General features: G+C 42.9%; 1 protein-coding gene and 1 long non-coding RNA gene across 4 annotated transcripts in view; both read left to right on the forward strand.

Annotated features, from left to right (window-relative positions):
• The window catches only part of CAV1 (caveolin 1), a 29496-nt gene extending 19453 nt beyond the window's left edge, over window positions 1-10043 (forward strand). For both annotated transcript variants that reach the window (XM_079994423.1, XM_079994424.1), the window contains exon 3: window positions 5886-10043. In XM_079994423.1, coding sequence (XP_079850549.1) covers window positions 5886-6227 — 342 coding nt within the window. In that variant the 3' untranslated portion in view covers window positions 6228-10043. The remainder of the gene's footprint in view (window positions 1-5885) is intronic.
• Window positions 10044-16328: 6285 nt separating this feature from the next.
• The window catches only part of LOC307226006, a 44726-nt gene continuing 33061 nt past the window's right edge, over window positions 16329-27993 (forward strand). Inside the window, exon 1 of one of the 2 annotated variants that reach the window (XR_013843239.1) lies at window positions 16329-17144. This is a non-coding gene — a long non-coding RNA (uncharacterized lncRNA). The remainder of the gene's footprint in view (window positions 17145-27993) is intronic. The other variant, XR_013843240.1, reaches the window with a different exon arrangement.

Consider the following 27993-nt stretch of genomic DNA (forward strand, 5'->3'; position numbering starts at 1 on the left):
TTCGAGACAACACAGATCCACTGGATCTCTGGCTGCTTTTCCCACTGCAGATGCTTCGGTCCAAAATCAATCCCACATTCTTCTCCTGTACTTGATACCTTTCGCAGATATGTGGGTGTTGACCTGTTGTGGTTCTCCATCTGCAGCGTTCCTTTGATAAGTTGAACATCCGGATGTCTGCTGGTTATGTGTATGTTCCAAAGGAAAGGGGAAATCTCTGTTCAGAAAAAACCCAGGCTCGTTCCAGTACTTGCTCCACAATCTCTGTAGCTTTTGGCACCTCGTAGTAAGGCTCTTTGTTTCCTCTCAGTTCAGACTTAATTTACAAGGTTCTTCAAATGATCCTTAATGGCTTTGTAATTATAATATAATCACAGAGCCTAAGAAAAAGGCCCCCAACCCATTTCTCCCCTTTTAAGGAAAGTGAATCCATTCTCTGGTGGCATTCCAATTTTGATCTGTCTCCCCTGCCTGCCTGTTCCCTGCAGCAAGACTTCCATGACTCATAGCTGTGGTCATTTTATGAGCAATGCATATTTGCTCCAAGTGAATTGTTTCAAAAAGGAAACTGAGCTCTATGGGAACACGAGTGTGATAAAATCTTTCCCTATTGTAATAATCTTATCTGTTTTCAGCTGTACAGTTTGGGTCATTAAGCATGTGAGGATGCATTATTTGCCCTTGAACATGACAGATTTTTATTATTTCCAGAAACAGCAGCATCCTCTGATGGTCCCATTTAACAATGAATTATTTAAAACACACACAGAGTCATTCAGAGAATGGTGGTGATTTTAATGGAAGCCATGGGTGGGGGAACCTTTAGCACTGAATTTTTCCTGGACTACAACTCCCGTCATCCTTGACCATTCGCCACGCTTTCTGGGGCTGATGGGAGTTAGAGTCCATCTACCTCTGGAGAGTCGCATGTTCCCCATCTCTGATGTAAATTTAGAGATGAAGGCAGCCACCTACAAACGGTATGAATTAATTCACTGATCAGAGACCTATGGGAAACAGGGATTCCTAATATAATTTTAATCAGCACTACTTCCTCTGAAAGTAAGATTAATCATGATGGCATGGTGGAAGATAACTTTCTGCAAACATTTAACAGTGCACTCCTGTACACGTCTACTCGGGAGTAAGGCCCATTCGGAGCAGAGGGGCTTAATCCCAGGTAGGTGGGTATATAGGATTGGAGCTTTAAGAAGGATTAATTTCCTCCACCCACCCAGAACCCAGGGAGGCTATTTATCTTTTCTCCATCCCACTTCCAGCAAGGCTAAGCCTCCTCTACTTGCTTAGAAAGAGGGATTGCAGTAGGAGTAAACTTGCATAGCAAGCTTGGTAGTACAGTGGTACCTCGGGTTAAGTACTTAATTCATTCCGGAGGTTGGTACTTAACCTGAAACTGTTCTTAACCTGAAGCACCACTTTTCTCTGGAGTGGTGGTTAAAGACCTAGATAAGTAATAGGACTCAGACATGTTTTTTTTTATTATTATTATTATTATTATTATTATTATTATTATTATTATTTTATGAATTGCCTTCCACATATATGCCCCAAAGGCAATTATCAGACATAATCTTAAAAATGGTGTGTGTGTGTCTACACGGACAACAAGGTATATAAAGGAACTAAGTATTTAATATTACTGTGCCTGGGAACACAATACACTAAAGCTTCTTTTTACTACTCTCACGTCTTTGCCCCATCCAGCTGTTTTGATTGAAATGCTCTGTTCTGCTTTGGATGGTAGAGAACTGAACTAGATCATAGCCTGCAGTTTGACACCACTTATCTAAAATGACGCCAAAACCAGTGACCTACCATATGCATTAAGGATTTGATGACAGGTCCATCAAGCTTTCTTCAGCACGGACATCATGGAATGATATCATGATGTACAGTATTGGGGTGAGAGGGGGGACTTAACTAACTGCATCAGCTTTGTCCCTCTAGATGAGTTAAGATGTCATTACGATAGCATAAAATGCTTTGAAAGCATCCCCAAGAGCTTTCAGTTGACATTAGAGGAGGCTTTTTGCAGGACCTCATCCCAGTGCCTAGTAATAATAATCAACATTTTTACTGAGGTCAACACATGAACCTAGAATGAGTCTTAGCCTACAATACCCTTTCATAGGTCCTCAACCCCTAGAATATATCATCACAGTGACTAAATTTATTGCACACATTTATTGTGCAGTGTACAAACTGATTTTTTGGTTTTTTTTACAGCTTGCCACTGGCACTAACTCTGCCTTCACACACATTCACACACTCTCATACACATGCAACACACACAATATTTCAGAAGTGGCCTAACATAGTGATGGATTTGTCTACTAGATTTGTCGCTGCTACATGTAGTAGCATGTATGGTTCACACCTTCAAGACTAACCACTGTGGACATCAACCAAGTTTATGCAGACTTTTGAGTCTTTATAGTTGAATCTGCTTATTGGGGAGAAATCAGGTTGCATTCCCACAAAGCCTATTCATCAAATGTCTTGAAGTCTGTAATGCTCAGAAGAAATAATTACCATTATGTTAGCGATAGAATGCTGTTTTGAAATAACAGGTGGGATATCAAGGTTTATTCTAGATTGCCATGTTTGTTGAAAGGTAAGCGATAAGGGAGGTAAATAATTGTCTAGGACATGTAAGCTGTATTTGCCACAGAATTGCTATTCAGCTCCTTCCGGGGCTGTTTTGGGGAAATAGGAAGATTCCCAGCAGAAGCTTTCTGGAACTCTGAGGTCTGAAAGCCCTGCTTTCTAACCTCAGCTGCTGTGAAAATGCCTTTAGCTCAGATGGTAGAGCATGAGACTCTTAATCTCAGGGTTGTGGGTTCAAGCCCCATGTTGGGTGAAAGATTACTGCATAGCAGGGGGGTCATTAATTTTTTTGGGGGGGTGTCGGAGCCTCAGTGGAAAGGAGGCAGAAAAGCCTGCGTGTGTTCTCTGAATCCATGCACAGTTCAGTGGATCTGAGCCTCTGTGTTTTCTTTTTCTTGACGTACTTCCCCTATTTGGTTATTTTGGCGGCAAGAAATATCCTGTGCTGTGGATTATATCAAAAGATGCGTTCGTACGATATGTGGATGAGCTATTTTGTTTCAAGATGTTTCTGTGAATTTTCTCACAGAAAGAAATGTTATGACAGACTCTGTGGATATTTTGGCATTTCTGAAATATGTACTCCTTTGGATACCTTTCTTTCGTTAGTTAGAAAAAAGGACTCAAGAACCCCTCAAATAGAAAGGAAGGGTAAAGGTAAAGGTAAAGGTACCCCTGCCCGTACGGGCCAGTCTTGACAGACTCTGGGGTTGTGCGCCCATCTCACTTAAGAGGCCAGGGGCCAGCGCTGTCCGGAGACACTTCCGGGTCACGTAGCCAGCGTGACATCGCTGCTCTGGCCAGAGCCAGAGCCAGAGCCAGAGCCGCACACGGAAACGCCGTTTACCTTCCCGCTGGTAAGCGGTCCCTATTTATCTACTTGCACCCAGAGGTGCTTTCGAACTGCTAGGTTGGCAGGCGCTGGGACCGAGCAGCGGGAGCGCACCCCGCCGCGGGGATTCGAACCGCCGACCTTTCGATCGGCAAGCACTAGGCGCTGAGGCTTTAACCCACAGCGCCACCTGCGTCCCAGAAAGGAAGGGTAGTTCTTTCTAATTGCCAAACTACATGTAACTTTCAAGTAAGCTGGACCCTGAAGTTTGAAAGGACCAGAACAAAAGCCATTTCATGACAGAATACACTGGGGCTATGTACACACCACACCTTTAAAGGATATACAAAGCACACAGTTTCCCTCAAAGAATTCTGGGAACTGTAGTTTACCCCTCACAGAGTTACAGTTCCCAGCAACTCTTAACATACTACAGTGCCCCAATTCTTTGAGGGAAAGAATGTGCCTCTAATGCCCTTCAACAGCATAGTGTACACACAGCCTAGTACTACAATAAATGAAATGAACTATCCAGTGCTTTTTTTCTGGGGGGACGCATATTCCTAAGCATTTTGTAAATATAAGTTTGGCCTCATCGAGGGGCAGTATTTCAATATGAGTAGGAAAATGAGAGTACTCCTAAACATTTTTTTTTTTTTAGAAAAAAGCACTGGAACTATCAAATGCACATATACTTTGAACACTTATGGCATGCCACAAGCTGTTTGTATTGAATCCAATACAGCAGGGGTGAGGAATCTCAGGTCCAGGGGCCAGATGTGGTCTTCTAGGCTACTTATTCTGAGTCTTGGGATTCTCCTTAGGCTGCATCTCCTTTCTTTGGGCCATGCCCCTCACTGCCTCTCTTCTGTGCCCTCCTTGAGTGCTTTGGCCTGGCTGAGGCATAGGCAAACTCGGCCCTCCAGATGTTTTGGGACTACAACTCCCATCATCCCTAGCTAACAGGACCAGTGGTCAGGGATGGTGGGAGCTGTAGTCCCAAAACATCTGGAGGACCAATTTTGCCTATGCCTGGCCCGGCTGGCCTGTGTCCTTGGGTGGTGATGATGCCTTTTACTTTCCTGGATGGCGGATGGGAGAGATGAAGGAGCGTCTCCACCCCCACCGTTCTACCTGGACACTGAGGTCCAGCACCGAGGGCCTTCTGGCGGTTCCCTCACTGCAAGAAGCCAAGTTACAGGGAACCAGGCAGAGGGCCTTCTCGGTAGTGGCACCCGCCCTGTGGAATGCCCTCCCACCAGATGTCAAAGAGAACAACAACTACCAGACTTTTAGAAGACATCTTAAGGCAGCCCTGTTTAGGGAAACTTTTAATGTTTGATGCATTACTGTATTTTAATATTTTGTTGGAAGCCGCCCAGAGTGGCTGGGGAAGCCCAGCCAGATGGGCAGGGTATAAATAAATTCTTCTTCTTCTTCTTCTTCTTCTTCTTCTTCTTCTTATTATTATTATTATTATTATTATTATTATATAGGCCCCTTTGGTTTTGACACGAAGTGGTCACATCCATTACTTGACAGCCATATGTCAGGAGTGCTCTGATGGTGTTTCCTGCTTGGCAGGGGGTTGGACTCAATGGCCCTTGTGATCTCTTCCAACTCTATGATTCTATGATTCTATGATTCTATGACTACCTTTTGCTTCTGGCTCCATCCTTCACTGGCATGTGCCCCCTGGGAAGCAGCCCAGGGGCTGAAAGAAAAGATTTCATACCCCTGCAATGCAATAAAAATGCTGGTCATAAAACAGCAACAAATGCTCACTTTAAGCCAAAATAGAAAGCCTAGCCAAGATGCAGTGGTGGTTGATATCCACTGGTGGAAAGCAGGATGGCCAACCGTAGATGGAGCCAGAGCCAACAACAGGTGGACCAAACTAATTATAACTTTGTCCCCATCCCCATGCTTGCTTGGGGCACAACAAATTAAGGTGGAGGAAGCAGGCAGTCAGAACCAACCTCTGGAATGGATGCAAGTAAGAAAGCAGATGGACTTGGAAGAAGACAGTCTGAGCTTGATGGGGGGCAGTGCTTCATTTGCCCTAGTGTTTGGTACAAATGTCAGAAATTGCTCAGATTATGGCTGATCTGTGACTCAGAGCACAGCAGCTGAAAAAGCAAACTAACTTTCTGCATCCCACCCCCCACCCACACACCTCTGCTTGCATATAGGCAAGACAAGATGGTAAGCCATCGTAAAGGCTGTCATGGTCCTCCAAATCTTTTCCCTAGTGCCAGCACCTCAACTCCATCTCCTGTGCCTCTTTTAAAACACGAGCGCTGTGTTGATATAGGTTACTCTGGATATCAAGTTGCATAGCTGTTACCTTTATTTGACAGATTTGATGGCCTTGGTTGTCGCTTTTCAATTTCCCTCCTGAACTTATGTCACCTTTTGTCTGCAGATTGACTTCGAAGACGTGATTGCCGAACCTGAGGGAACCCATAGTTTCGATGGGGTCTGGAAGGCAAGCTTCACCACCTTCACTGTGACAAAATACTGGTTTTATCGCTTACTGTCTGCCCTCTTTGGCATCCCCATGGCTCTCATCTGGGGCATCTACTTTGCCATTCTGTCCTTCCTCCACATCTGGGCAGTGGTGCCCTGCATCAGGAGCTACTTGATTGAGATCCAGTGCATCGGCCGAGTCTATTCTATCTGCATCCACACCTTCTGCGACCCGCTCTACGAGGCTATTGGCAAAGTGTTCAGCTCCATCAGAGCAACAGTACGGAAAGAAGCATAACTGACGTTTTGAGGAGCCTGAAGAGAAGGTCTTTTCCTTTCCCCTCCATTTTTTTTTTTGGTGCCAGTCCCAAGGCTATATCAACGGTGAAGAAAGCAACTGGCGCACGTCATCTAATGAAGCAACCAACCTGAGTGCAGCAAAGAATCACTTGCCCAAATTTCCCCCCTACTTAATCTCTCCTGGAATTATATCTTCCCTTCTTTTTTCAGGAGGGATCTGCATTTTTTTTAAAAAAGGCCAAATATAAAAATTGCTGCTCTCCCATTCCTAGCTGCCTATTGTTTTGCTGACCCTTTGACGAACTGACTCATGTTCTGCTTACCCTTTCCGTTCATTTGTTGCAAGTTCAGTTCACAACGCTATAAAATAAAGAACCGAAACATTGCTTTCCAGTGCTCTAACGCTGCCCTTGATTTTACTGTGAGCGACAAAAAAATAAAAAGGATCTAAAAGCTATTGCAGCATAATGGACGTGACAAACTGGCAGATTTTAAAAGAATGTTCTTTTTTCAGATGTATTGTCTGTCAACTGTAGCGCTTTACTGTAGTGGGCCACATCTAACTGCTACACACAGATAGATCTAAGTAAATAACTAATATATATATATATGGTGAAGAGAGAGACACACAGAAAGAGAAAAAATGCCTTTAGGATAGGGCCTTCAACCCAGGCAGCTGTCCCTGCCCACAAGATGCTACAGCTGTTGCTTCACCTTTGATTTGTTTTTGTGGTTCCTCCTGACAGATTCACTGCAGATCTTTATCGCATGTCACTAAAAGGAGTACACAAGGAGCCACCTTAGTGCCTTTGAATATGGAATCGTTCGTCTAACCCAATGGCATGAATTCCATATTGGTGGATCTTGCATGTGACACACTAGATCTGCCCGGGATCGAATGTGCAGCTTCGCAGGAATGCACCACACATGCTTCATCATCAAGGTGTGGTTCCGGCCGATGTCAATAGCCAAGGTCAGAATCCAAGCCAGAAATGCATTGTGGATTTGTTTTCTGGAACCGGGGTCCCCATGTAAAACCAGCAAACGCCATGCAGCGCTGCCTGTACCGGAGGATAATTTATCACCCAAGCTACTATTAACTGCATGCCAAAGTACTCTTTTCAGCGACACGTGCAAGAAAAAGTTCCAAGGGGATGCGCCAACATTACAGCGGAGGGACGAGGTGTGTCCAGCTCCTGCAGTCATGACAACTCCGAACTGGGTTTGGAAGGGTGTTTTGGTTTGATTTGTTTGTACAAGGGGCTCTCTTTAAAATCCCCTCTTCAGCCAAGGTCAGCATGTTGCTGGTCCATTCACGCTTTGCTTACTTCACACTAATCCACCGCAAGAGTAGCATTATGTACTACATTGTGATTCCCCCCTCCCCCCCCCCCCACTAAGCTGAGTTGTACACATCAATCAGGAAGTCTTCATGGAGGTAATTTGTGTGAAATTGTCAGTGACGGGGGGGGGGGCAGAAATAAGGCCTCTGCAACATGATGTTGTGCTATGACCAGCTTGGAGATTTTGCCCTCGCCGTAAATGTTAACTGCGGTGAGAAGGTATCTTATTCAGCCTTGCAATAAATCTGTTTGTTGCTGCTGCTTTTTTAAAAAATAGCTGTGAGGTGGAGTTAACTTAAGTATCCAAACTGAGGAATTCTAAAGCCTGAGCTTCTTTTTGCTGGGCTTGTTTGCAACCTTGCATAAAGTCTGTAGCAGCTTCCAGATGGCAGCCAAGCATTATTAGTGATAATACCTTGCATAGTTCTTGGCGCAATATGAATGCTTCAAAAAAATTTTAAAAAACAGTACAATCCTAAGCATGTTACTTAGAAGTGGGCCCCATTGAGTTTGTTGGAACCAAGACATTCCACTGCTGAAAGTGGAGTCTGAATCTCGCCTCCTGGCCAGCCAACTCTTGCTGCAGACACCAGTCTCTGCCTTCGTTTATCCCCCAGCCCAGTGTGTCATTTGAATCAGGTTGCTTTGCTCCTGTGCAGAACTGCACCTGTAGTCGACCAGCACTGCCAAGCTTGCAATATACAGGCATCTTTCGTCGCTAGGGCTTACTGGAGACCACTCTCAGTTTTCTTTTCTGAAAGTGGTTTCCCCATCATTTTCACAGGGTGTCTACATGCATATTGCCATGGCAGCCGAAATCAGGGCAGCCCAGGCTATGCAGCTGATTTCACTGATCTTCCAGGTGTCATGAAGACTGGACTCCAGTGCACAGATAGTCAACCCAGTGCCTTCCAGATGTTGTTGGATTCCATCTCCCATCAGCCCCAGACAGTATGGCCAATGGCCAGGGATGCTGGGAGTTGAAGCCCAGCAACACCATGAAGCAGGGGGGCCAACTAGAATAAAATATGGGGGGCACAGGTAAGCCCCACCCTGCATAATCAATCACATGAGATGGTGCACACACATTATTTGAATGGCACTCCCAATCAACTTTGTGGTGGGGGACTGAAGACCCCACAGCTCCTAGGAGTTGGCTCCTATGTCATGAAGGCACCATGTCAATGATCGTTACTCAGCCAATGTGGCCTTTGTGGTGTCCATTTTATCACACAATGGACAGATCTGTGCATCTTTCCAAAAGGCAATGATTCCTGCTTGAAGGAAATCGCAATTCCCCAGCACTCATCCAGGAATATTCTTTTGCTGGGGAAATGCAGTTCTTTCTCAGACAAGCGAGCTTATGGCAGTAAGGGGATGTTCAAGTTTTCTGACAGGAAACACTATTTTAATAGCTTTTTTAAAAGCCTTACATTTCGTTTTCGTTTTTACACAACCTCAAGCACGTTCCCACTGTTATTTAAATAGTGGAATTCGCTTTGTCCTTTTAATGTAAAATCAGTGAGTAGTGCACTAGGAAAGGTGCTGTTCCTCCAACAGGTGCAGTGCCATTTCATGGGGTAACCATATTTTGTTCATCACCTGGAAAAGACTGAGGCTGCAATCTCAACTCTTGTTTTCCTGGAAGGAAGCCCCATTGAATTCAATAGGACTTAACTTCTGAGTAGACATGGTCAGGATTGTACTGTTGGTGGTTGGATACTAGGGCTCCAATCCTGTACCTGCTTACTCAGGAGTAACCCCACTGAACTCAGTGCAACTACTACATGTAGAGGATTGTCCTGTGATGCCCAAGCCAACTTGCATCTGGTTGCAAGGATGCTAATGCTTCTACATATTTATATGCATTTTGCTCATGAAGGCCCAGGCTGTGCTTGTTTGCCACAAAACCTTGTTAAGTTGGCAGCGGCAGAGAAAATATAGTCAACTTCTACTCAGGATGCAAGTCACTGCCGAAGCCAATGAGAAAATGCCAATGAATTTCCAGTAATACTAAATAACTTCTGCAGAGTTGTTTTAACAGGTCTATAAAAATTAAGAAGAAGTTTTGAGGGATCCCTTATTTTTGGCACATAAATTGCAAGCCTAGTAGCTATTTCTCTCTTCTTGCATTTAAAACAAACACTGGTCTGGCTATAGTTTTACATTTTTACTATGTACATAAGCGAGAGTGTACTATTAGATATATATTTTTGCAGTATTGAGACACACCTTTGGTGATAATGAAAACAAGGTCTTATTTTGTCTTTACCTAAGGAAAATCACTCTGAAATTGATTGCATAAACTGTGTACCCAGAAAAAGTTCCCAAATGCAAATACATTGCTGATCCAAGATATTTACATAGCTATTGTATGCTTACAAAGTATAATAACTGACACATTTTTTTTAATTCTGCATGTTCTACAGCCAAGGCTACAATCTGCACAATAAAAGCCGTTTTAATAGAAACTTTTGCCTGAATACTTATTTTCTCAAAATATCTGCTTGCAAACAAAAGTTTAACATAAAGCCCACTGTGGGAAGGGAAGGCCAATCCATTGAAAACTTCATACATTGGCTCTATCAAGCTTTGCCCTAGCATTGGCAGCTAGTGGCTTAAAACCTCTGTGGCCATGTTTTGCCCTCCCCATACAATTCCTCCCACAAGTGACACAATATCATCCTGTCCCATTTCTCTTAGGGGAGCTTATTCTACATTCATTCAAGGCAAATGGCAGCAAGGAGCTCTGTATCACTGACTATTTCAGAAGCTTTCGAAGCACCTCTTCACCATTTGCAAAACGTTTTTGAAAGTCTACTCTGTTACTGCCAGACTGTTTTATTGGGTACATAAGAGCAGCTGCTTGAGTTCGCCCTGTTCCCCACCTTAAATCTCTCTTGGCAATCCATCAATCGCTCAAACATTTTGTTTGCTGCTCAAATATTTGTCCTTTATCTTTCATGGTGGTGAATGCAAAGTTAAAAGACATTGCTTTGAGCAGACACCTGAATGATGTGACAATCATCCAGCAGATTCTTCGACTAAGCTAGCTTAATGCTGCTGTGTCTAGAACTTTACTCTTGAACGCACCAGCTAGGGAGTAAACTTCATTGAAAACGAGCAGAAATAAGGGCTTATCCACACTCACCTTTTGCCCCTCACTTTCCAAGCAGAGGTCTGCACTTTAACTCTCCATGTATGAGTGTTTGGGGGGCAATTTTGCCCACAAAAACCTACAAATTAAAGCTGAACGTTGACAGCTATGCTTCCAACTCTACAATTCTATGATCTATGATCTATGTGTACAGTTTCCTTGTCCCATTGTCTTTTGCCTTCTCCTTCCTTCTCAAAAATGGGAGCAGCCACCGAGATCACATAACACCGGTCCTGAAAGACCTACATTAGCTCCCAGTATGTTTCTGGGCACAATTCAAAGTGTTGGTGCTGACCTTTAAAGCCCTAAATGGCCTCGGTCCAGTATACCCGAAGGTGCATCTCCACCTCCATCGTAAAGCCCAGACACTGAGGTCCAGCTCCGAGGGCCTTCTGGCAGTTCCCTCCCTGCGAGAAGTGAGGAAACAGAGAACCAGGCAGAGGGCCTTCTTGGTAGTGCTGCCCGCCCTGTAGAATGCCCTACCATCAGATGTCAAGGAAATAAACGACTATCTGACTTTTAGAAGACATCGGAAGGCAGCCCTGTTTAGAGAAGTTTTTAACGTTTGATGTTTCATCGTGTTTTTAATATTCTGTTGGGAGCCGCCCAGAGTGGCTGGGGAAACCCAGCCAGATGGGTGGGGTATAAATAATAAATTTATATTAATTAATTAATTAATTAATTAATAACGGCCATGGGGCCAAGTTAGCAATCCTGCTCTGGTGCAATGTAATAAATGTTGATGTAGCATTTACCTTGGCTCCATTAAAGTCACGAATGCAAATTTTGCGCAGGAGTGGGGAAACCATTGACGTCCACTCCACCTGCCTTTTAAAAAATACTATTCCTTAATTGTTGTGTAATGACAGCCTGAAACGCATCTCGGGAATTATTCCCTCTGTTAGCGATGATCAGGGTTGAGTGCCAATCTTTTTGTATCTGAAACGATACTACCAACATACAAGATGGGGTGGTGGTGGTGGTATCAGTATGCTCAGGGAACCCCAACATTTGCAGACATATAAAAATATTTGGGGAAATGCCCCAAGTGGCCTAAAACAACCACAACCAGCCCCAAACAGCACAATGAGGACTGGGCATGCCCAGTTACCGCAAAATGTTGAGCGTCTGTTGGGAGGGGAGATAGAAATTAGAGAGGCTGAATGGTGTATCCTGGAACAGGGCATGGCTGACCAAACAGGGGAACTCCTTGCTGCAAGGTTTTGTGACAGCTGTTATTTGTTTTTCTTATTAGTGAATCTTCATACTGAAGAAAATGTCAGTGACTGGATTTTTGCACAGAAGCCATATCAAGAGGGGAAGTACTAACCCTAACTTCACCCCTTCATCAAAGGCAGCAGCCCATTTTATACCTAAATGCTCTGATCATAGTTAGATTCCTATAGACACTTTACTCAGGAGGAAATCCCATTGAAGTCAATGGAATTATATGTGAGCACACATATTGGTGGCGACTAATGGAAGTCTCACAGATTTTTTTCTGTTGACTTTAATTGGATCAGGACCAAACTTATTTCTGGCACGTAGGTTGTTTCATTAAAGAGAGTTATCTTTTTCCATCATATTGGAGGATACATCTTCTTATTTAATTGTAATTATAACACAGTATTCCCTCTTTTACCTTTCAGTGATATATTCTTCAATTGTATCTGTTCAAGTGAAGCGGAGTCTTATTTAAGGGGTTTTATTAATTGACTTTGCAAGTTGAGGTAAATAGATTCCTTTATGAAAAAGGAAGTGTAAGAGGATATAATTTTTTATAATTACCACACTCTTCGCTAGTGGTGACAGAAAGGTACATAAAGGTGCAGAATATAGCACATTCAGCTGCAGTATTTTTAGAAGCCAATTATGACAGATATCCTAAAGAAAAAGAAGTGCTATCATTTAACAATAGATAGATAGATACTTAGACACATGAACACACATGAACACACACTATGTGTGCATGAGTGGGGTAATAATGAGATATCACTGAATCTAGACAATAGCAATAGTAACACACATAGCAATATAGCAATAGTAACACACATAGGTTATGGGCACAATTCAACAAAAGTTTATTGAAAACAAGTCAGCTGGAGCTAATGGCTACTGACTTCCCTCCTTCAGACCTTCTTTCAATACATGGGTGACAGGGCAGGGACAAGGGGGCAGAATGAATAAAATATTTTGGGGCCAGGTATGCCCCACCCCACATAACTGATCACTGAAAGACGGAACACTTGCAGCATTTGAACAGGGAGGGTGCTTAAATATTTTATTTGGGGGGAGCTGTAAGGACCTCGGCCCCTAGGAGTTGGCTGCTATGGGGCAGAGGATGAGCTGGTGAGAGCAGAGCTCCACTCCCCTTCTCCAGACAATTGTGATTACAGTTATGTAATCACACAATTGTAATGATTTAGAACAATGGTTCACACCCTTTTGGGTATGGTGACCCACAAATCCAACTTTACTTTTTTGGTGACCCATCAATTTAATGTCAGATGTGTTTGGGACCTCAGATCTTCAGTAGCTGTGAGTTTTGTGTATTGTAACTGCAAGTTTGCCTCTTTCCCAACCATTACTTGAAGGATCCAAATTTCCTTAACAGGCTGGAATTGGCGGAACAGCACTTAGAAAGTTATTCACCATTTTCTTTATGTGAATGTACAACCGTTGCCTCTGATGTTTGGGTTACACAGCATTGCACTACAAGCAATTTGGGGTTCACTTATAAAGCCTGTCACCCACTTGCATAGGCTTTGCAATCCACAAGTTGGGAAATGCCCAAATCGGGCTTTAGCCACGCCCGGCTTATCTGTGCATGTGATTGAAGTCATGTGGCTCAAAAGAGGAGAGATGGGCCAATTGCCCTCATCCCCACTACTGCCCACTATATATGCATTGAGTAAGGCTTGAGGGGAAGAACCTGCCGTAAGTGCATAGGCTTTCTCCATTATTTCGAATGCTTTCCACAGTTTTCAGTAGAAAGCCATTGTGGCAAGCACCTGTGTATTGTGCCCATCTGTTCCCTGTCTTCCATAAGCTGTGGAAGTTTAGGGAAAAGACCCCAAATTAAGTGATGAATATGAGAAGATATTGGAAAAATTACATTATTATTTTTCAGTGCTCTTCATTTTTCCAACTCTGAACGCTTTCCCAACGGCTAACTTAAATTTGCCATTGCAAGTTTGGCTTTGAAAAACAGATACACCACTTCTTCTTCTTTGGCGATTACTCGTAGCCGAGTAAGATTGTCTTCCATAAACACAATTTTAACAATGAGTCCGTAAGTGACTGTGGAGGCCAATTCTGGATCCACACGTTCTTCCACAGCGGGGACATTGGGTTCCGGGTGGGAGTTGATCACGGTGTGGATTTGCCAAGTGTGCCTTCCTCTTAGCACATTTCTCCCTTGCGTCCTGAGTTCGAGTGTCTTCAAAGCCCATGACACCTTTGGTAAAGGCTGTTCTCCAACTGGAGTGCTCGCAGGCCAGTGTTTCCCAGTTGTCAGTGTTTATACTACATTTTTTAAGATTTGCCTTGAGACAGTCTTTAAACCTCTTTTGACCACCAGCATTACACTTTCCATTTTTAAGTTCGGAATAGAGTAGTTGCTTTGGAAGACGATCATCAGGCATCCACACAACATGACCAGTCCAACGAAGTTGATGTTGAAGAATCATTGCTTCAACACTGGTGATACACCACTAAACTCTTCATAATATGAATGCAGATGATGCCATCTACTGGCCATCTGCAAAATTATCCCAGAAGGGGGGAAATGCACAGAATAAGGCAAAGATAATGCTTATTTGACTGGGAGGCCTGTTCAGTCATTTGTTCCTCTTCTTTCCCACTCCCGTTTTAAAAATCCAAAAATTACCACATGGATTAGTTGCATCTGGTTCCCATTGAAATCAGTGGGACTTAAGTCATGAGTAGAATCATAGAATTGCAGAGTGGAAAGGGACTACAAGCGTCATCTAGTCCAACCCCTTCCAATGCAGGAATCTTTTGCCCAGCGAGGAGCTTGAACCCATGACCCCAAGATTAAGAGACTCATGCTCTATGAACTGATCTATCTCACTGATTACAACATAGTGCTTTCAGCTATCTCACTTTCAGAAGACATCTGAAGGCAGTCCTGTATAGGGAAGTTTTTAATGTTTCACTGTGTTTGATGTTCTAATTTGCTGAAAGTTGCACAGTCAGATGGGCAGAATGTTGTTGTTGTTGTTCAGTATATGTTGTGAATGTGCCTGAAACCTGAAACCTGCAGTCTCAATCCCACTTAACCTGGGAGTAAGTCCAATCAAAATCAGTTGAAATGAAATCATCATCATCAACTTATTTCTATGTAGACATGGTTAGGATTAAGCTATTACAATGGTACCTCAGGTTAAGTACTTAATTTGTTCCGGAGGTCCGTACTTAACCTGAAACTGTTCTTAACCTGAAGCACCACTTTAGCTAATGGGGCCTCCAGCTGCTGCTGCACCTCTGGAGCCCAATTTCTGTTCTCATCCTGAAGTAAAGTTCTTAACCTGAAGCACTATTTCTGGGTTAGCGGAGTCTATAACCTGAAGCGTATGTAACCTGAGGTACCACTGTAGATAGTTTCACATAGTTCCTAATAATAATAATAATAATAATAATAATAATAATAAATTTTATTTACACCCCGCCCTCCCCAGCCAAGACCGGGCTCAGGGCAGCTAACAACCAATATTAAAAACAAGTTGATCAAAATACAATTTAAAAAACAAGATTAAAATACAACATTAAAACATTAAGATGCAGCCTCTTCACAGGAGGATACCTGTGATACCATTTTAAACCATGGCCTACCCAAAAGAATTCTGGGAGTTGTAGTTTGTTAAGGGTGCTGAGCATTGTTAAGAGATCCCATTCCCCTCACACAATTACACTTCCCAGAGTTCCCTGTGAGGTGGCATTAACTGTTAAACCATTCTGAGAATTGCAGCTCTGGGAGCGGGGGAAGAATAGGGCCTTAACAGAAGTAAGCAAAATAATTATAATTGTAAGTAAAGCTGCAACAAGATACTGATTCAAGGGCTATTTGCGGAGATAAAACATGACAGAGATGCAATGACTGAGGGTGGTGGGATTCAGGGATGGAAATGTCGTTCTGCCTCATAAATTGTTTAGCCACAAAGGTCGGTAGGATTACAGCATAAGAGGTAGGGGAAGAAAGAGAAAGAACAAACCCTATCCAGTGTTTGAAATCTGTTGATTACTTCCCTAGGAAATGGACAGGGAGATCAGGTTTTGGATATCACAGGGAAACAATTAATGTGAAACCCAGAGATCTTGAAACATGTGTGTCTAAATCCAGCTCTTCTCCTCCAGCTGTTCTTTAGAATAGCCATATAACTTTGGAAGCACATTTTTTTTATGCTGCAGATTTCACATCAATGCCAGCCTAACGGCACCTGTGCCTTGACCTCTGCTCCGAGCGGGAGGAGAAGCCAGGAAGCCGGATGGATTTCCTGGGTGAAATTATTTCTGTATTATGAGGAATGCTGTTCTTCTTCAAATACACCAACCTCCTTCGACAATTGCAGTGCTCTTTGTAGCTTTTGCATTGTGGGGCACTCAGACTTCAGATCTACGCAAGAGATAACTCGGCAAACCAGAGATCTTGGATTTTGTCAAGTTGGTCTAGACACAGAGGGGCATCAGTGTGGCACCCATGGGTGCCCATGTGCCCATAAAGACCTTCCTTGGAACCCACAGGGTCCCTCCCCTGCCCACTCTGAAATTAGGCTTGAAAGATGCATTCTGTGGTAACCAATAGAACAGGTTGTGTTTAATGCCTTTGTGTCACATCCACAACCGTCTCTCCAATTTTGCAAGGAGAACTCTAGGACCTTATCAGAGCTCTCACACCTCCTCCCCATAGTCCAGAGCTCACTAGGCTTTGGGAAGGAGGTAGGGAAGTCCCCTCTGTCTTCTGTCAAGTTGTCCTAAACCCATGTTAAGGATAATGATTTGATTTCCTGAAATGGGAATGTTTGTTTATGTTAAATTACTGTGTACTTTTTAACATGGGTTTCTGTTTTCCCCTCAGGCAGTAGCTGTCATGTGATTGGCTGACTGTGAGTCAGGTGAGAGAGGCATTCCATTCTGTTGTGACTGTTATTCTAGTAACTGTCGTTTTGTAACTGTCTTTCTGCTTCTCTCTATGTGTGAGGGAGAATGGCTGCTGAGAGAGGTTTCTCAGGATACTACTGTGTGTCACTGTGATCTGTCTGAAGTGAAACAGAGAAAGATTCCTAAATGTTAATAGGGAGAAACTTGCGCAGGAGCTCTCTGTAAGGAACAGAGAGAATACTGCTGAGGTAAAAGAAAAAAAGGCGTTCATAAGAAACTGTAAGGCCTGAATAAGGTAAGACTCCGGTGCAATTCTCAACACTGTTTTGTTTATAAGTCTAAGTAAGAACACTTCAGTCTACAAATCAAAAGAGAATGTACCCTTGTTTGAACAAACATGTGATTGTAAATGTTATGTACTGAAGTTCTCACCCTGGGCCAGCAGGGGGATACTGTAGATAGTTATGCAAATAAGGGATCGAAAGTGACATTCAGTGATTAGATAGTCTTAGAAAATTGTTACAGTTACATTGTACTGGAGCTCTATATAAGCAGGCTGGCTGAACCCTTCAGTTCAGTTCTGTTCTGGCCTGTGAATAAACAAGAGCTGTTTGAAGAATCGCTGTGTCATCTGATATGTTCACCCACAACTTGACAGTAAATACATTCTTCTCAGTTATATGTTTATGAAAGTCAGTGCTTTTTTTCTAAAAAAATGTTTCGGGGTACTCTCATTTTCCTAATATTGAAATACTGCCCCTCAATGAGGCCAAACTTAGATGCACAAAATGTTTAGGGGTATGCGTACATCTGCGTCCCCCCAGAAAAAAAGGACTGGTGAAAGTAAACAAAGAGTCTGGACATTATATACTCTTCACAAAGAAGCTATCAATCACCCAGAAGAGTTATTTAGCTTCCTACTCTGCTACTTTGCATATCATCAAAATTTATTTTACATGCATAACAACCCGACTCTGTGGTAGGTTTTCTCCATCCTAGACCCTACATCAGAGATAGCCAACATGGTATCATCCACATGTTGTTGGATAACAACTCCTGTCATCTCTGGCCACTGGCCCTGCTGGCTAGGACTAGTGGGAGTTGGATTCTAGCAACATCTGGAGATCTATCTCTACCTTACAACTGGAAAGCATACAATATATCTGAAATGCACTGTGATTCCTTTCCATATCCATCAATCTAAGCAAACTACAGCACTGGGGGCTAAGCTAAACTCAAGGCATGTGTTGGCAGAGGTCTTCGGAACATAGCCCAGAGCCTCCAAGCCCTGCAGGTTCCCTGTCATTCCAGAAATGAATAGCAGCTAGCTCCACTGTGTCATTGCAAAGCAAAGCTGAGATAGTCCCTTGCCTGGAATTTTAAAAAGGATTGGCTGTATCTGGAGCATAATTAAATTATAGGAAAACACTATAAATAAGTATATGTTTCCTAGCCACAGGAAAGGAAGAGTTATAGATAGGTGCTCTTGGGGAAGTGATGGATATCTTCAGGCTGAGAATGGCAGAGAGGTAATTTTCCCCCACATCAATAATAAAGACCTTTAATTCTTCGCTTCCACTTGAGCCAATCAATAGAGGTTACAAATGTTCGGCATAAGGCAATATATTCCAGCCTAAGTTTACATTTAAAATGCCAAAGGATTTGGCCCCCAGCCAAGTTTAATAAATAAAATAAAATAAAATCTCTGCGTGGACAATAAATCACCCTTTGGAATTCTTGGCCAGCATGATAAAGCTTTAACACTTGAGGGAGTTTATTCACCGTTGCACAGCCTTACGTTTAGCTTCATTGGAATCAACAGGCAGCACAGGCCGGGCCTCAAGTTGAACAGAAAGAAGAGGCAATGAAGCATTTTATAGGTGTTTTCAGTATCTGTTTGGATTATTGCAAAGGACTGAGGGCCAGTTTGCTTGATCCATATAAATGGAGGCTGATTGGGATTATTACAGAGTTTGGCACATACGTCAGACAAGACACAATGTTAAATATATCTTTCTATTTAATGTGCTTTTTTCTTAAATGCACACAGATAACAGTCACTGGGGGCGGGGGGAGCTGATAAGCATATGGGGGTCAGCAGGCAGGCAGGGAGGGAGGGTAGGAAGGTAGGAAAAGGATTAAGTGTCCTTAACTCCCCACCTTAGCCATTGATAGGTAAAGATAAAGGGACCCCCGACTATTAGGTCCAGTCGTGGCCAACTCTGGGGTTGCAGCACTCATCTTGCTTTATTGCCAAGGGAGCCAGTGTACAGCTTCTGGGTCATGTGGCCAGCATGACTAAGCCGCTTCTGGCGAACCAGAGCAGCGCACGGAAACGCTGTTTACCTTCCCGCCAGAGCGGTACCTATTTATCTACTTGCACTTTGACGTGCTTTTGAACTGCTAGGTTGACAGGAGCGGGGACCAAGGAACGGGAGCTCACCCCGTTGTGGGGATTCGAACCGCCGACCTTCTGATCGGCAAGTCCTAGCCTCTGTGGTTTAACCCACAGCGCCACCCACATCCCAGTTAGCCACTGATATTCCTCTCTAAATTTCCTTCTCACAAAGATGCTTTTAATTTTTCTGAAAACGGCACTTAGACTTTGTCATGGGAGTTTTACAAGTCCCATGTCATTAAGCTGTGTCCAGGCCAACACTTTTTTCCTGAATTTCATTTCTATGTACTTCTGAATAGCTCGTCTCTGGAATACACACACAATCCCCATTCATCCAGGATTTCAATGTGTGTGTGTTTTTAATGCCTCCCCACTAACCCCCTGAAAAATACAGCACTGACATTGTGTGCTTGTAGAAGCAAACAGGGAGAGCTCCCCAAAATGGGGATGTGGCTTGAAACTGAGTCAGAGAACTGGGTTTGGTTTCTACTAAGATAAATGATCAACAAATATTAGCAGGGCATCTATGGCAGTGTACAGACTCCTGTTTACTCTGCATCCAGTGAACTCCCGCTGCTGGTTTGGAAAGCAGTGCACACACAAGGTTAGCAACCCATATCTCTCCTGTCATTTTAGTCCAAAACATTTGGAAGGCATCAGATTGGGGAACCCCTGCCATGATCAAAGTAGCACTGCTGTCATGTTGTGGAATTTTTGGATACCAGATAAAATGCCCGGGAAAACTGAAAACTTGGGTTAAAAACTTCATTTCACTGGAGATTTTGCAAAAAAAGAAGAAGCGCTCAACAGCTTTTGTGTTCGTATTTTTACTTCTTGAAATATGGCAACCAGGTCTGGCAAGTAGAAGCTCACACAAGAAATTGCATGTGGGTGATAGATCTCAGAATCTGGTGTAGACTTTGCCATGTTATTGGGTGACTGTATGGGAGGAACATATTCAGGTGTTTGCCTGAATGTGTGTCCATGGATGGAGAACAGGAGTGTGCCCACAAGCCCAACACACACCCCTTATGCCCCCCTGAGGCAAGACACAGTGATAACAGCAAGAACCTTTATTGAGCTGACAGAACTGGACAACAGGGGCAAAGCAACTGTTTATATACATTTCTGAAGGCCTGGGCCACTCTCACTCCCAACATGATTGGCTGTCTAAACCTCCAAGCTGCGAATCATGACTCAGAGTTTAAGGGCCAATGGCAGAGGCCCAAATCCTGAAATGTTCTGTGATTGAATATCGATTGAATATCATGTATCGAATCAGAACACAGGGGCTCAGAATCCTTAGTCCAGACTCAAGCTCAGTCAAACAAAGTCCACTGAATACATAACACACACACACCCTATGCATTGTCCCACATGGCCACCCCCATACTGAGCGACGTAGGTCTTCAGTGGGCTTCTGCTCATGTTTGCTTGACTGTGCAACATTTGCGGAACCTTCTGTGCAATCAGAGCTGGATCCCCAATTGCATGAGGTGTCCTACTCAAGTTCAAGAAGACACATGTAGAAGCCCTCTAACTCAACACTGAGGATGGGGGGAGGGTGCAAGATGCAGGAGAATGTTGGGTGTGGGGTGTGGGGTTTGAAACATACCCCTTTCCCCATCCAAACTTCTGAGTGCTTGTGCATGCCAGCATATTCCCAAACACACTTGTGGTTCCACCTTGAATGGTGAAGAGATCCAAACTTGGGCAAGTTAATGCCATCATTCTGCCTCGTAGATTTAAAGCCTTGCTGATTTGCCTGGATTTATCGCTGAGGTCAATAGCTGCTGTGCTGGACCACAAAAAGTAATGAGATAATTAAGCTAAAACCTATGTCAGAGGGAGAGGAATATCTTAGCTTTCGGCATAAATCCACTGTTAATGTACTAGTATGGTCATTTACTGTGCAGAGAAATCACTCTTATTGAGCTTGAGACATATTGGTTAATATAGTACGTAGACAGTTTGGCCTATGGGGAAAAGTTATGTAGCCACAGCGCTGGAGAAGGTTCTATTGTCCTGTAGTGTTAATGGAAATGCAAAGCGTTTTAATTTATAAGGCCACAAATTTCTATAAAATGTGGTTATATTACCTCCCTCCATATATCTGAGGTGAAGAGGCAGAACTCCCAGGTCGAAAAGCACTGCTTTGAGTGACGGTTTGTTCCTCCTTTCTGAGGAATTAATTGCTTGTTCAAGGTGCTTGGCCTCTCAGCTCTTGGTCTCCCTGTATGGATTTAGAATAGCTGGAAGCATGGACAGCCCTTGACTTGAATTTCGTTCTCCAACTAGTTGGCCAGTCCGCTGTAAAAGAGAAGGAGGAGAAAGAGAGAGAGCAAGCAGAATCCATAGGGGAATTTTTATTCAGACTGCAACACACTGGAATGTTTAATCCTTCCATCCCCAGCCACGAATCCCTCAAAAATCCCACCCAGGCTGCAATTAATCTTGAAAATAAGGGTTCCATTGTCTCCAATGGGAACATTTTTCCTAAGGCTAATTGCCTTAGAAAATATTCATTTTTAAACAGATCTATACTCATAATTTTGCAGTTCTGGCCCAACTGAATGTTGCCCGTATTGGACTGCTTCTTGCATAGAACACTGACTTATTGGTTAAAAAAATAAATAAATCCTGATATGTAAAATTAGATTTTCTTTCCCCCTCTCTCCTCAAATCCCATTTCCTGGATTTCAGAGATGCTTTGTTTACACCCACACCCTACATTTAAAGCACTCTTCTACCCCTTTAAAAATCACAGAAACTTTAGTTTGTTAAAAGTACTGAGAGAGCTGTTAGGAAACCCCCTTGCAGAGCTATAATTCACAGCAAACTACAGTTCCCAAGATGGTTTCTTTGGTGGGGGAAAACCATGACTATCAAAGTGGTATGAGAGTGCTTAAAATGTACGGCATGCTTTTTTTAAAAAAGGAGCATTTCGTACAAAAATGCAAATGTACAATCTACATATTTTGACAGATCCAATGTATGTTTGACGTCCTGCTGGTACAGCCTAACTTCCATCTGTGAAGGAAAACGAATTTCTGTAGTTTATAGCATATATGCAACTCCACATAACTGTACAGGCAACTCGCATTTGTACAGGGTTTGCATTTGGATGCATTGCACATGTCGGTGGGGTGCATGTAAGCCTGCCCCATTCTGCCCTGTTCTGCCCCCTTCCGGGACTGAAAATGCTGCACACATCAGTGGTTGTGTGTGTGCAGAACGCCTGCAAACAGGGAGTTACATGTACCATTGTTTACTAGCTGTAAAGGCCTATACATTTGATCGACAGTGAGGCAGGCAGAGTCCACCTTGTTACCAGAATCCTACTCGCTCCTTGCATCCTACCTTATACTTCCACTCATCAGAATACATTTCTGCATATCTGGGGAGCTCCTCTTTATAGGAAAAAAAATCACTATCTTGACTGTGGATGGCCTCATTTTGCTGCCAACTGATTGGCACGAAGCCATGAAGTGTGGCACTAGAAGGGGCGATCGCAAAGAGACCCCTCCTATTAACTTCTGCCTCCAGTCACATTTTGAACAAAGGCTAGATTAATTGCCATTTTGCAAATTATATGTTCTGTGTTTGGGAATCCTAAATATGGCAAAACGACAAAGAAAGCAGACAAAACAATGGGCCGGTCCACAAAAATGGTTTGATGAAACGACTTAGTAAAGTTCTGTTTAGCAGTGCCTGTTGTTGTCTCTCTTCAGTGTCACAGTGTGCCAGGAATCAAATCAAAAGTCAGGAAAATAAAGAAAGAGAGACGTTATCAAAGAGGGGGGAAATAAAACTTACAAAGGCGTTTCAAAAAAAATGTAGGCATTAAATCCCCAAGAGCTCTTTGTACTTCAGCTCCAATAGATGACTAGAAAGTCTCTTCCAGGAAAGATTTCTCTCGGTTTTCTTCAGAAAATAGGCCACCTGAGTGTTTGGCTTCTTGCTTACCTCGCTGGCACGTGAACTTATAAGTATTTAATCAGAATTTTCTTTTGCTCAAAGAGAAATTTCTTTGAGGCAAATCCTTCTAAGGCTGAGCTTTGTTGTCCTGTGAAGCGTGCTTATTTCTCTCTGATTTTCAGGAATCGCTACATAAGAAACTCCAGAGTCTTCAATAAAAGTATGAATTTTTTCCACATTTTCTTGGCACACATCTTTAAACTGGTGCAGGTGCCTGCAAGGGATCATTAGTTTAACTGAAATGAAGAGATGTTTCTAATTCGGATCCATTCAGAAGGAAAAGAAAAAGGTAGGAAGGATGAGGCTGAGGTGTATATTTAAAAGAAAGCTTATGTTAATGTGTACAGGGTCATCTTCCAGGCTGAGGTTGTACAGTAAAGGGTCTGTGTTCCTCTGGAGAATTGAGACATGGCGGAGACTTCTGTAGCTTTAAGATATATGGTTTATTCACCTACTTACACCTTCGGTCTGCATGGAGGAAGTCCAGGTCTTACAGCATGGACATTTCAAGAAGGTCTTGTCCCCCACAGCAGTGCAGCCCTGGAGTCCAAGGCATCTCTCCCAGCCAGCCTTCAGCCAGCCTGCCCAAGATGGATCCCAGTCTTTCTTCTCCCTTCTTCTTCCCGGAACACCCTGCTAAAAATGCTCTTTTCCTGTCACCTCACACCCAGTTACCCTGGCAACCTTCCAAATCCCCAGTTTCTTTTCATACCTTGGGGCCAGGGGAAGGACAGTTCTCTTGCATTGCCAATGGCTCTGTATTGTTCCTTAATGTCTGCAGCTTGGCCAGGTTTTTTTGCATTGGCGGGTTCAGGAATTCCTCTGCAGCTTGTACTTCTTAATTCATATCCCAAATAAACAAAATCCTACAATTTATTAATTTCTAGGGTTTTGGGGGGGGTCTCCCCCAAATCTATGACAGTATAAAAGGGGTCTTCTTCTTTTTTAAACTGATGATCCCAGGCCCCGTCTTCCTGGACAATCTTAGGTGGTGCTCTAGATTACTGTGTTCCACTTTTTCAGAGATTCCCTGCTGTCAGATGAAGCTGACATGGAATACAAATTTGCACCATTGTTGCAGCTGGAAAGATCAGTTGGTTAGAGTGTTGTGCCAATAACGCCATGGTTGCAGGTTCGATTCAGCTACATATTCCTGCATTGCAGGGCATTAGACTAGATGATACTCTGGGTCCCTTCCAACTCTATGATTCTACGGAGAATCATAATTCTCAAGGCATTAAAAAAGCCAAACACATTGAAGCAGACACAAACATTGCCACACAATGTCCTCCAAATGATGAAAAATATGTGTTGATTAGTAGCATGTATGAATGCAGACATTTCTGTGGCTCCTTCGGGAGCCACCTCAGACACTACCCCGATTGTCTGAAACAGGATTTCAGGACTTGGGGTACAGTATTGGGTAAGGTCTGCCTCTGAAACTTCTGCCTGTAGTTCTAATAGTAAATAGAACTGGAAGGGACACCAAGGGTCTTCTAGTCTGGAACAGAGCAGTATAGAAACTTTTCTTCTGGAGGGAGGAAGAGGGTGAGAATTCAAATGCCGATTTGCTGACAAAGATCCCCACACTGCATGAAATGTTTATTTGGTCCTGACAGGTTTGCTGTGCTGTGCTGTGCTTTCTTTCAATAGTCCAAATGGTCAGGTGTTTATACAGTCTGAGCCAGAAAGATGGAACAGGCAGGCTGTTCCTCACGCTATTTTCTCTTTTTAGAGGCAAATGTGTTTTGCCTTTCTGTAAGCAAAGTGTGAATTGGCGACACAGAGAAACTTAGATATATGTAAACGTGCATAAATCACAATTGCGGATTTGTACAAAATGGGCACTGGTGGTAGGTGTAACAAATGCATACGCTGTTTTTTCTCTGAGATCTGCCCATGCTTTCAATAGTTTTGCGTACTAAGGAGGCTTCCAGACTGTTGCTACTTTCAAATAATTCTCTGAAAAGTCTTGGGATAAAAGTTCATTTTCCAACAAGTTGTTTACTTGATGCTTGTCTTGCCTTGTTGTGATGCATGAGTTCCTTGTCAAGATCAGAACAGGAATGGATTTAGTAAACTGGCTAAAGATAACCTGGCCTGGTGTCTGTGATTTTCATAGCATGGTGCTCTTACTAATATGTCCCTAAACTATACAATTGAAAGGAGTGCTTTCCAGTGCCCTGACCTGGGGCTTGTGATTCTAATACTGTAACACACCACTCCAGCCTCAAAGTTGTGTGAGATTCCAGGAGGTTCCAGGTGCCATTTGGGAATGAGGCACAGCAGAGATTGTGATGTCTTTATGATATATGGTTTATTTACACATATATACAACCTGAGCATGTGATGGAGGGGGTTCACAGCATTAACACCCGCAAAGGGGTATTATTTCTCTCGTAGCCCAGCCTTGGATTCAAACACAAATCAACAATTGCTCTGCCTTTTCAGCCTGCAGCTTTTCTTCCAGCTTCTGGCTAACGTAACTCCTAACTATCAGCTCTGGCTTTATTCCTCCTCAATATCTGCAAGCTGAAGGACCTATTTGCTGTCACCTTCCCTTTCCCTCCTTATACTTCACTAGGAGGGTAGTCTGGCTGTTTCTGGAAATTTGAAGGCCTTATTCTTGCAGGGTCCAGGGATTAAGTGACTGCCATCCAGTTTAACAGCGCAAGTCTTGATTAAATTCTAACACTTACTGGATCCAGGAATTCAGAGGAGTCTGGCACCCACACAATACTATACTACTACTAATTATAATAGTGGAGGTGGTGGTGCTGCTGCTGCTGTTGCATTGATGATGAGGCACTTTAAAAGTTTATTAACTGGTCCACCAATACTCCCAGTACAGTGGTACCTTGGTTCTCAAACTTAATCCATTCCGAAAGTCCATTCCAAAACCAAGGTGCGCTTTCCCATAGAAAGTAATGCAAAACGGATCAATCTGTTCCAGATTTTTAAAAACAGCAATTTAATGTGAATTTTACCATCTAATGAGACTATTGATCCATAAAATGAAACAAATAATCAATGTACTGTACCATAAAATAAATAAGATCGTATTGTAGATTATAAAAATTAAAATTTAAAAAAAAAAAATCTTACCTGTACTGATGTTTGGATGGGTTCCACACAGTCACAAAAACAAATTAACCAGAAAAGCCTCAAAACAAAAAAGCAAAATAAATAGCAAAAACAAAAGTGCCAAACTTAATATGTTCTGGAAATCTGTTTGACTTCCGAAATGTTCAAAAGCCAAGGTGCAGCTTCTGATTGGTGCGGGCGCCCCCAAAACAATAGCTGACGGCCACATCAGATGTTTGGCTTCCAAAAAACGTTCAAAAAACAGAACACTTACTTCCAGGTTTTCAGTGTTTGGGAACTAAGGCGTTTGAGTACCAAGGCATTTGAGAACTAAGGTACCACTGCAGTTTTAAAGTGAGCCACTTGGAGGTGATGAATCACAGAACCATAGGGCTTATCTAGTCCGATACCCTGCAATGCGGGAATCTCAACTAGATCAATCATACATGACAGATGGCCCTCCAGCCCCTGCTTTAAAACCTTCAAGGAAGGAGAATTCCCCACCTCTCATGGGAGTCTGCTCAACCCCCAAACAGCTCTTGCTTCAGAGTTAAGAAGTGCTGATTTAGAATAGTTTATTGATCTCATCCTTCAACAGACGTGCTTCTGAGATAGCTAAAAAAAATCCCCAAAGCTAAAACAGTGAGAATCAGAAAGCACAGCAGCTAACAGATCACACTAAAGTTTACTTTCAGAGTAAATTATTCATTTGTACAGGAGCATCTCAGATCATAATATTCCATCTAAAGCTCAAAGACAAATTAGTTTCTCAGAGGTCACAAACTGGTAAAGAATAATTGTGAGATTTATTGTCAGCAGTGGTCTTTAAAAGCAAGCCTGCAAGAAGGTGGACATTACTGAAGGCGCAAATAACAGCATCTTAATAAATGGTTTTCATCCTTGCTGTCTGACAGTTTGTGTGTCTGCTTTCTAAGGAGACCCTTTGGAAAATAGGCTGAAACAGAGTACACCCATTTTAAATTTTAAAATAATGGGTGATAGCCAACTAAGCGCTACTCAGAGAAGACTTACTGAAATAAATTGGTTTATGTTACTTAAGTCCATTGATTCAATGGGTCTACTCTGAGTTGGCTCAATGGCTCAATGAACTTTCAAACTGACCATTTTTCTTGCTTGGGTCATGAAGTTTGAATGGCTGGAGTTAAGTTTCCAGAAGAAGAATCTATGGAATGACTAACTCCAGCTGCATAGCATGTCACTTTCACTTTCCTAACTGCAGAAAGGCTGCACTGTTGTTTTTAAAGTGAAGTTTTTGCACTAGGGCTCTTTAATCCGCTTTAATCCTAAATTTCCAGTATATGCTTCAATCACTCCTGCTAAATACTGGCAGTATTTAGTATTCTCATGCCCCATTTCCACATGCTCCTTTTCAAGATGCCCACCACACCTGCTCACACACCCACACTTTATAGCTGATTGGTGCAATTTGCCATCTAGCATGGGGGTGAGGTGCTGCTGCTTGAGAAACATAAGCCCAAGGTCCCCTTGGACACACTGAAGCAACTTTGCAAGTTATTTGGATCCCAGCCTGTGCTCTGGAGCACAGCCACATAGGTAAGACATATACAGCCACATACAAATACTGTATTTACTCCAATTTAATGTTCACCTCTTTTTGGCCAAATTATGTTGCAAAAATTGTTGTTGTTGTTGTTTAGTCGTT

The sequence above is a fragment of the Podarcis cretensis genome (assembly GCF_951804945.1).
Source record: "Podarcis cretensis genome assembly, chromosome: 10".
Lineage (NCBI taxonomy): Eukaryota > Metazoa > Chordata > Lepidosauria > Squamata > Lacertidae > Podarcis > Podarcis cretensis.